Source organism: Aquila chrysaetos, chromosome 8 (genome assembly GCF_900496995.4).
Source record: "Aquila chrysaetos chrysaetos chromosome 8, bAquChr1.4, whole genome shotgun sequence".
Classification (NCBI taxonomy): domain Eukaryota; kingdom Metazoa; phylum Chordata; class Aves; order Accipitriformes; family Accipitridae; genus Aquila; species Aquila chrysaetos.
This window is the reverse complement of record NC_044011.1, coordinates 2,666,630-2,676,968: the sequence shown is the minus strand read 5'-3', so window position 1 is coordinate 2,676,968 and position 10,339 is coordinate 2,666,630. Positions and strand designations below refer to the sequence as shown.

The window sequence follows — 10,339 nt, the reverse complement described above, 5'->3', positions numbered from 1 at the left end:
CCGCAGCAGTGAGCTCTCTCGGAGCTAATTCTGAAACTCCAGAAGACAGCTGTATTTTAATGACATAAAGCATCCCCTTAATGTAACAGTGGAGTGAGATCACGGTGGAAAATTATCAGACAATACGAAACAATTGATTCAAGGATGAAATAAACATCTATCCTTTTCTTTTTTCATTTTACACCCATAAATCATCTATTGTAAGCATTGTTTAAATATAATACATTCATTTAAACGCGAGTGCAACGTAATATAAAAAGCACTCCTGGAATCAAATTAGAAACCGATTTCTCTTGCAAGGGGAATGACATGAGAGTTGCTTTGAATCTTTATAATCACTTTGGGTTGTTTTATGCAAAAAAGGAGGTAGTGAGTTTCAGAGAACATTTGTAACCTAAAAGATTTTCTTCTTGAATATCTCAGCATCAGCAAAGTCGGTAGAATAAATGAATAAATAGGCACGCAGCTCTGGAAATAGTTTCCTCCTTATTCTTTTTATTGAAGGACGAGAGTTGTAATTGGCTAAAACTCACGTTTTCTCTCCGGGGGGTTTAAAGGAGGGAGGAAGGTTGATGCCATGGCTGCCTGTGTTGCAGTTTCTTAACAAATGTTACTCCAACGTGTTGCATCAGCCAAACCTACCAACTAAAGGATGTGTTTATGCCTTTCAAAGTGAACTTTTGGCCTGGGGGAAAAAAAAAAAAAAAAAAAGAGCCCTCCCGGTTCTTCTTAGAGGCTGAATAACCAGTAAATATCCTGACAAGTAACAAATGACTGTGGGCGTCATATTGTTGGGTGCTCTTGTCTCCCTTCTGCTAACAAGTAAATAAATGTTGCCTACCTATGTTTCCATTCTCTGAGCAGTGGAGTGGCCGGCCTGAAGTCAGCATCTTTCCACCTACTCATCATCTGGACTCTGCTAGGGGAAAGCTCCAGGCTGGCAACAGATTTGGGGCAAGATCAACCCGGGTTTGCCATGGAAAAGCAGATCTTAATGTTCCAGAATTGGTTAAAGCCCTTAAAACACTTCCTGTTTTCAGTAGTAAATGTGTAGGTGCATGGGTGAATGGATGGGTAGGAAGGTATGTAGATAGACACATGGATCATTTTTAGTTCCATTCCTCTAATTGCTAAGCTGGGCATGGTATTTCTCCAACAAAAGACATTCTGTCTTCCTAACTTTATTTCATCGGCTCATTAGAATATTGATTTAATTACTTTGCTTTTACCCTCACTAGCCCTAGACACAAAGCCGGTGTGGCAAAATTAAAACACATGGAGCCTATATTTCTTAGGAGCTTTTATTAGACTCCTCAGCCTAGAAAACGCCAAACGTGTTCAGGCCACTTTCTAGGGAAAAGTTTCGAAACGAAGAAAAGAGCATCCTTTTGTGCTTAGGGGGACAGAGTAGTCAGACCTCCCGACGTCTTTTCCCTCTGTCTTTCTTTTTCTCGCATGGAGCTGGGGTTGGGGAAAACCTTCTTTTTAAGTTGGGGCAAGGGGAAGTTCTGCTGAGATTGGCTAATCGCATAACTTGGGGGCCTTTTTAGCACTTAAAACAGTCGTGGATCATTCTAATTCTTCCCCCAGCCCCTCTTCCCCTCCACCTCCCCGCACCCCACCTCCCTTCTCTCTTTTAAAGTCTTTGAGGAAAGATTTTGACGTATTCGTGTTGTTATCAGATTGATGGGCAGGATTTGATTGAAACCCCTTTGTCATGCAAATGTCAGGGCCTTGATGGATGAGCTCAGAGATGTGACAAACTTCAGGAGCCCCTCGCTCATTGGGCTGGGGGCGGACCACGTGGCCGCCTCCCCCTGCCCCCACCCCGGCCCCGCCGAAGGCTGCGGGGTTCGAGGGCCAGCGATGCATGGAAGGAAGTTTTACAGCTTTGACATACTATCTAAAGGTTGTAGGGCAGGCGGAATCCCCCCCAAAACAGGCTGACCCTCCTCCATCAGTGGCAGATGGACAATACTAGGATGAACTCCTTCTTAGAGTATGCAATTTGTAACCGTGGGACGGGCGCCTACCACCATTTAGAGCAAAGCTCCCCTTCCTTCCCCTCTTGCTCAGGTAACCCCGCCAGTGACACTTTTAACGGAGACGGGCGCTTTGGCGTGGGAGGGAGCGCGGCCGCGGCCGCCCATCTCCCCCAGCAGAGCCCCGGCTACCACCCTCCCTCCTCCGGCCGCCCCGTCCCCTTCGCGGGCGCTGCCCCAGCCGCCGGGTACCCAGCCCAAACCTGCAGCCCCGGCTACGGGCACCACCAGCTCTACCTCGGCCAGCAGGACGCGGACGGTGTGTACTTCCAAGCGGCCGGGTACTCCGCCAACGCGGGATCCAACCTCAGCTCCTTAGCAGAGAGCTACTGCGGGGCGGTGGCAGCTGCTGGGCAGTACCAGCAACACCACCTTTACGGGCAGGAGCAGCCCAGCTACTTGCCTGGCGTTTACAGCAACCTCTCGTCTTCTTTAAATGAGGACAAAGACCCTGCGTGCCCCCCCGAGCAGTGCCCCAACGCCAGCTCCACGCAGACCTTCGACTGGATGAAAGTGAAGAGGAACCCGCCCAAGACAGGTGAGTTTGGGGAGCACAGAGCTGGGCGAGGAGGGTCCCCATCCGGGGGAGGGGGGAGGCGGGGGGCAGCTCCCCAGCCCTGCAAGGAAACCTTGCCTTCCCCGGGGTTTGTACCCAAGTTAACTGGACTCATCTTCCAGGGGATTTGATTTGCTTTGGGTTTTTTGGGTTTGGTTTTTTGGGTTTTTTTTTTTTTTTTTTTTTTTGAACACCAGCTCAGCGCTGAGGCAAAGCCAGCTAGAGATTTTCCAGACACATCTGATGGAGGGTCCCTGAGCTCAGTTTCCCACAGGCCCAACGCGATTTAAGCCCAGCTCGGAATAGGAAACACTCCGGGCTTCCTGCTTCTTCCACAGTCGTGGCTTCCATCTCCCCTATTGTTCAACTTCCTTCTCCACAATCTTCCTTAAATCACAGTCTTCCCTCCTCCTCCCCCCATCATCACCCTCGCCCTCCCTTTCCACTCCTTCCCACACACGTTCAAGTCTCATGGCAGTTTGCAGGGAACTGGAGGGAATGGTTGCGAGGGATGGGGACAGCTCTGCAGAGCCCGGGGTGGTCTGTGCCTCCAGGTTGTATCCCTGGGCTGGGAAGCCAGGGGTAGCTGAGAATCCGGGAGGGAGCACGAAGCTCCGGGCGGTGGAGGGACCAAATGCCCCCGAGAGGAGGGGAGCGGGGGGATGTGGAAAGCCCGCACACAGTACCCCCGTCCCAGCGAGGGAATTACTCTGGCTGCTCCTGCCTTGTTGGTGTTTGCTCGTTAACAGCTAAAGTGTCGGAGTACGGACTGCTGGGCCAGCCCAACACCATCCGCACCAACTTCACCACCAAGCAGCTGACGGAGCTGGAGAAGGAGTTTCACTTTAACAAGTACCTCACCCGGGCCCGGCGGGTGGAGATCGCTGCTACCTTGGAGCTCAACGAAACCCAGGTCAAAATCTGGTTCCAGAACCGACGGATGAAGCAGAAGAAGAGGGAAAAGGAAGGTCTCGCCCCGGCTGCTGCCTCCAGGTCTGCCAAGGAAGCGAGTGAAGCCTCGGATCAGTCCAACTGCACCTCACCTGAGGCCTCCCCCAGCTCGGTGTCTTCCTGAAAAGCATCCCCGCAGGGGCACAGGGATCGGCCCGGGGCTGCCCTCGAGGGGCCGCTGCTCCCTGCAGACCCCAACAGACACACACGCACGAACGCGCACCTCCCACGCACAGCCCCGTCCGCACACACGCGTGGAAGAAGGGCACGCCGCCCTCCGAGCAGTCCCTTTGGCTCCGGCCATCTCCACACGTGTGACACCACTTCTCCCGCTTGCATTTCTCTCTCTTAATTTATAGACCCTCTGTAAAACACTGGACTCCAAAGGAGCAGCCGTGTCCTCGTATATCCTTAGCAATAGGCGTTTGTCTCAGGGACGTTTCTCCCCTCTCCCTTCTCCCTCCCCTATAGGAACTGCACTTTCAACTACAGAAACTTTAAAACGAATTTAGTTTTCTCCCGTTTTAAAAATGTGCACAACGACTTTTGCCTGCAAGAATCCGACGTTTGATGTATTTTTCCTCCCCGCGAGGTTGTAAAAAAGTTTGGCGTATTTTTTTGTTTCCCTTTTATTTACTGTATGTATATTTTGGAATGAAATCTGAGGCGCCCAAGATGCTAAAGGCCTCTGCAAAGACCCAAACACCAAGCAAAAAATGCAACTCCTCTGCTACCATTTTGCACTATTACCGCTTTACAGGGTTTTCTACACGCTCTGCGACCATGACTGTTACTGATCCTGGGGGAGGGAGGGTTGTGCTAGCAGAGAAAACGCGATGAGGCGAAGGCTGACCTCGGGGTACCTTGGGCAACGGTCATTGTCGTAGGAGGTGTGAAGGTGGAAGGGAACAAGGTTGCGGGGGGGCCGCGGGGCTTGGCTCCCCCAGGCACTGATGCACTGGCTGCTATTTATTGTACGTCTCATAGCCTGAAGTCTTGGAACGAAGTAGCACGGTTCCTTGTACCCCCACCCTCTTAGGCTTATCGGAGTCCGATAAAAACACTATTTAACCACGGCTAAATTGTTTCCCTTCCTCAGGAGAAACTTTAGGGTAGGACGAACTAAAAACCACGACAACTTTTGTTAAAGATTGTTTTAAAGGGAAAAACGTCATCGAGAAAAACTAGCGGTTTCTTAATCGGAATCTCCCATTTCCCCTCCACTCCCTTCCCCGTGCTCTGTATCTCGAAATGAAACTACCTCAGTCTAATAAAGTTTACTTTTTCCACATGCAAGTCCTCTCGACTTTAAGCCAAATGGAAATCTCTCCCGTCCAGGGAAATTCGCGACACGGGGTGGGGGGAGCCCAGGCTCGGAGGGAGGAGGAGGAGGAAGGAAAAGGTCTGCGGGTGCTGCCAAAGCTCCCAAACAAAACGCCCGATCCTGCTTCCTGCGGGTACCCTACGGCACCCCCCTTGGCATCGGCAGGATCGGGCCCGGCGCTCGCCTCCGCTTCGGGAGCGTTCACAGCAATTCGCCCAGACGGGACCGGAGAGAAACGCGGCGCTCCCCACGTGGACTTATTTCACAGTGCAAGGAGGCCTGATGAGAACAGAAAATCGTCATCATCCTCAGTGTAAGCATCCCGGCATGGAAGCAGATCTGCATTACCGAAGCAGCAACATTAACTGGAACGGACTTGGGGTCCGGGGTGGGGGCAAAGCGAGTTTCTCATTTATACGGAACAGTTCTGCGAGGCTGATCCAACTCAAAACCAAAACGAAGCGTCAATTTGGTTTCCTCCCTTCAGGTTCCCAAGGCGATCCCTGAAAAGGTGTTTTCCGCAGTATAAGTGACACACGAGCCCGGTTCGCGGAGGGAGGGAGCCCTCAGCCCGGCACGGGTACCGGCAGCGCTGCGCGGCGGGGCAGAGCCAGGACGGGGGCCGGGCGGGGAGGGAGGAGGCAGCGAGCCCGGGTATAGCTCTGACCTTTTTACCTCGAAACGCCTCTGGGATTTCTAAACAAGTAAACAGAGGGGCTGCCAGGAGAAACTATTGTTCTGGCTTCGTCAAATTTGCAAACGTTTTCGGTGGGGGCGTGAGTGGGGCGAGGAATGAGCAAAGTACCTGCTGCAACCGCAGCCGAGCCCCGGCACCCTGCCCCGCAGCGCCCGCTCGGCCCCAGCCCGGCTCATCTGGAGGTCCCTGGGCGACAGAGCATCGCTCTTCCCCGGCGATACAATCTTCCCCCATCTAATACACCTCTCTTGTTCGAAAGAAAAGGTTTTTGAGTGTCCAATTAGCTCAGCGATAAGGAAAAAAAAAGGGGGGGGAAAGGTGAAAAGAGGATTTTGTTACACTAGCAGTTTGCAAAACATCGGGAGAGAAAAAAAGAAAAAAGCACAGGCAGCCAGATTGACTTTATAACCTGTTGGGTGTGAGTCAGCTTGGTTTAACCTATTCGTTGAACCAATGCGGTTGAAGGTTTTGTTGAACCTGCGCGGTTTAAGCTGTCTCATCGGAACAGGGCGTTGTGCTTCAGAAAACTCGTGGGTTTCCACCGAGGCGATTTTCGCCCCCGGTTATGTCTCTGGGCCCTGCTCTGCTCCTACGCCGCCTGGGAAGGGGCCGGAGCCCCGCTCGCTCCCAGGTCGGGCGGGCAGCGCCGGGCCGGCCGGTCCCGTAAGAGCCGGGGGAGAGCGGAAAGGCCGGGACAAAAAGGAGGGTACTGATGTGTCAGTGTGTCGGGCACAACAAAGGCTCCCAGCTCCCATTTGAAACTCAAAGGGACTCTCCGGAAGAGTCCGCAGAGACGGTGCCGATGCACCCTTACATATGTAACCCCCTCGGGGCTCCCCCCCCCCATTCCCTTTGCCCCCCTCGCTGCCAAGCGGTGTTTCTCTAACAACAAGCACCGCACACAGCTAATCTTTCCCCCCTCCCTGCTCTCCCTCCAAGTTTCTCACGCTCCCTTTTGTCTCAAGAGCCCGAAACCCACTGCTGTGAAGCAGGAGCCGGCTGGAAAGGCCACGCCAGGACACCCGCGGCTGGGGGTCCCTTGGCCGGCAACAGATGCTCCTGTGGGGCGGTGAGGGACACCCGTGTCTGCCCCACAGCCACCGAAGCGGGTAAAGAGCAGGCACCCGTACTTCAGCACCCGCACAGGTACCTATGGATCCATACGGGACACGAATGCACGCTCCTTCCCACAGCACATCGGCGAAGACTACACAGAGAGAGGCACACACAAGTCTCCGCAGACCTGCATGCAGAAGTCTCTATTGAGACTTAGCCCTATCACCATAATCAAGCTTTATCACAAATATGAGGTCTACACACACTCCTTTGTTTTGTGTAAATGATACACAATGACGTGGCTATTTATAATGTGGTATATTCCCATATCTCCATGTGTGTCTGTCCGTGGGTCCCTGGTATTGCATTTTTCATGAGCAGGAAAATTAGCCAAGTCTCCCTGTACACTCACACACAAAGCCACGTCTTAATGGAGATTTATTCGTTTAATATCCCAAAGGAAGGGGAAATTCCCACTTAAAGAAACGTAACCATCTAAATTATTAATGGCAGTAGCCGTGTTGGAGCTGTTGTCCCTCTGCAGGAGGAGGGGATGGGGAAGGGATGCCCAGAGTCCCTCTCATCTGGCTCTGCTCCCAGAGCAGAAACCTGAGGAGCACACCCAGCACTCTGGCCTGGTGTGGCAGCTACTCCAGGGCCATCTGTTCCTTACCCCTTGGTGTGAAATGTTTCTCTTCTCCCTAAAGCATTTGTTCTCACAATGTGAGGCCCTTTTGATCTCAGAAGAGGACATTCTATTAAAAAATAATAATAATAATACCCTGAAGACTTCCTTACTTTCAACTCCACTTTGCTGGCTGCTATTAACTCTGCTCCTGGAGCCTCTTTGCACTGAAGGTGTGAAGCGTTCCTGGGGGTCTCTCTCTGGGGACAAATCCTCCCTCTCAGTGACTGTACTGTGGCCAGGATGGGCTATTGCCAGCCCCTAAAAGCCTTTGATGCCTTGAAGTGAAGGAGAAGAGGGGAGGAAACCTTCTGGGTTTCTCCAAACTTGTTTCACACATAAAAATTAGTCAGGGGCCACCCCTTCCCCAGCTCTCGGCAAAACCAGAGCAGGATGAGGGCGAGATGTTTTCATCACACAGCGAGTGAGTCAGAACTAAAACAGAGTTTGATCCACCTTCTGCGAGTGGCCCCAAGGCAGCAAGGTGCCCATGCACCTGCTTACACACTAACATTGCCAAGGGGGTTGATACACCCTAAATCAGGTAAACCAGGAGGGATTTTCAAGCCTGCTAAGTTTTCTCAACATTTTGACATGAAGACATTTTTAGGTGTCACTAAAATCCCTGGAGAACCGGCCAAAAGACCTGCAGCCATGGGAAGCGCTGGGTGAGTACAGCTGCCCTCAGATCCCCACTGAGCAGGAGAGCTTGCACACCCAATGGCCCTTCCCCATCCTCAGGGACTTCCCCTGCCCCACAGCCCCGGCAGCATGGTCGGGCTATATCCTGGGAGCTGGGCATATATGTGTTTATTTGGATTTGGATTATATATATTTATAGACAACGTATTTCACTTGTATTTGTATCAAATATACTATATATTTATTTTTCAGAATTGATGCTGCGTAGGTCACCTGGATTTAAGTCGCGGACCTCCGATCTGCTGTTTCATGTCTGACCTCAACTGTAACACACCCGGCTCATTACACTGAAAGGGCCACCCCAAGGTGACGTCCCCTTGCTCACCCCTCTGCCCCTCAGCCATTTCCTTCCACCAACACAGATATTTCAGCGCTGATCAGCTTCAGGGTTGCTTTAGCCTCTCAGGCAGGTGAAATGAGGTCTGGGGCAAAGGGCTCGGGTGGAAGGAACAATTGCAGAAGTGAGTGTACAAAATGTTTCCTTGCTCTTCAGAGGCCTCACCTATCCTTTCAGTTTACACTGGTCTGACAGCTCCATTTCAACCCCAGCCTTCACATGGACTTGTTCAATATTTACTCAGGCTGATGGGTTTGCTCAGAACTTGCCTCCATCAGCCTTGCTCTGTCGGGTTCCCTTCCCCTCGGGCCCAGGTTCACACAAAGTTCAGCCTGAAATGAATTCACCCAAAGATGGGCCCAGCTTGGCCTGAGGACCAGAGATGGGGTCAAGCCTGGGTCTCTGCATGCCAGCCAGCCCTCACGAAGGCCAGCACTCAGCACTCCCGGCCAGGAGGCTGCTTTGAAAAATTATTTGGGGTTAAAAAAGAAAAAGCACTGGGCCAGGGAGGACACACCAAGAAAGGCAGGAGCTGCTTTTCAGTGCAGAGAGCACAGGTCAGCCCTTCCGGGAGGGTGGATAGTTCATGGACGTTTACTCTGCCCGGGGGGCCTGTGTGACAAGGTAGAATCCTGCAAAGTCAGTACAACCATAAAAACTGCAGCAGCGGGGGAAAAGGGAGATAGATATATATATATATTTTAAAATGTATTTATATAAAGTGTAAAATGCACACATACATATTACATATTACAGAAATCTATATTTTTATATGTAAAAGTATATCCAATGGCAAGGGATTAAAACCTAAAATGAACAAAATTAAGGCTGATTCATTTCTGCCTGAAGCCATGACAGGGGAGATGGCTCTAGGTAACAGCAAGCTGAAATCTGCCTCATCAACAGTAACAAAAGACTTTTCTGAAAGCCTTTTGTTAGAGATGCAAATCAAAATTTGATGCAAAACAGAAATATTGCAATGGGGCTTATTGCAAAAGCCATACGTGTTCCCATTAAAAAGAAAGAAGACAGAACCACAAGGCAAATCCAAAGTGGGTCCCAAGGAAATAACAACTGGATCGATACCTAGGGCAGCTCCATGGCCGACACTGTGAGGTGATTGAGGGAACAAGGGTCGGCTGGGGACGGTCCCAGAGACTTGAGATGTCTCCAGGATATGGTGGGAGCCAAATCTGCCCCTCTCCGGGGCGCTGGATCTCTGGTAAAGATGGGGAGACTTTTATTTTGGGCACCCGCTGTCTGTCTGGAGGCTTGGCAAAAAAGCCCGTGCGAGTTTCCAGAGGGTTTGGGGTCAGACCCTGGGGTAGGAGCTCCTACCTGAGAGATGAAGGGTCGCAGGGAGGGCAGGGTTTGTGCCCAGAACCCGGGGCAAGAGCTTCTGTTTGAGGATCTACAGCCTTGCGGAATATTTACACCCTTGTAATACCTTGGTAGAGCATCTCTGAGAACAAGGGGAGTGTGAGGTCTGTATTGTGAGTCTACAGCTCTTTCACACAGGATTGCCAAACGGTGGTGCGTAAGGTATCTCTTAAAATCGGACATGAGGAAAGTGAGCTCCCTTTTAGTGGCCATAAAGCTAATCTGATGAGATTTAATGGATTTGTTAATGGCTATAAAATTCTGGAGGTTATCACAATCCCTGTTGATTAAACAGCCTGGTGATGTGGCAAAACACAAGCATTTTGGTTGCAGGAAAGAAAAAAAAGGAAGGGGAGGATGGGGAATCTCACACGATTCTCCTGGTTTTTCCCCCAGGAGTTAGTTCAGTGGAAATCTTACCTCATGGAAATCTTACCTTGGTCTGTCTTTATTTAAATTCTTCCTTCATTCATCAGCTGTGCCCGAATAATTTTCTTTGCATTTCACTCTCCCAGCTTAGCAGCGGGTGCTTGGACTCCCCCATATTTTTTGTCCACGTCTTCACAATCTTTTTGCTTGAGACAGCAAGGCATGGAGCTACACATAGAA

General features: G+C 51.1%; 1 protein-coding gene across 1 annotated transcript; it reads left to right on the top strand.

The window, feature by feature from the left end:
• The first annotated feature begins 1,870 nt into the window (after positions 1–1,870).
• On the top strand, positions 1,871–3,673 carry HOXB1 (homeobox B1). Its single transcript, XM_030023499.1, has 2 exons — positions 1,871–2,580; positions 3,348–3,673. The coding sequence occupies exons 1-2, from the start codon at positions 1,968–1,970 to the stop codon at positions 3,671–3,673; spliced, it is 939 nt and encodes a 312-aa protein (XP_029879359.1). The 5' UTR covers positions 1,871–1,967.
• The last annotated feature ends 6,666 nt before the right edge of the window (positions 3,674–10,339 follow it).

Bases quoted from the DNA above. Each gene is read 5' to 3' on its own strand.
- HOXB1 (XM_030023499.1), top strand. From the start codon at position 1,968: ATGGACAATACTAGGATGAACTCCTTCTTAGAGTATGCAATTTGTAAC. The intron at 2,581-3,347 runs GTGAGTTTGGGG...GCTCGTTAACAG, and splicing joins GAGGAACCCGCCCAAGACAG to CTAAAGTGTCGGAGTACGGA.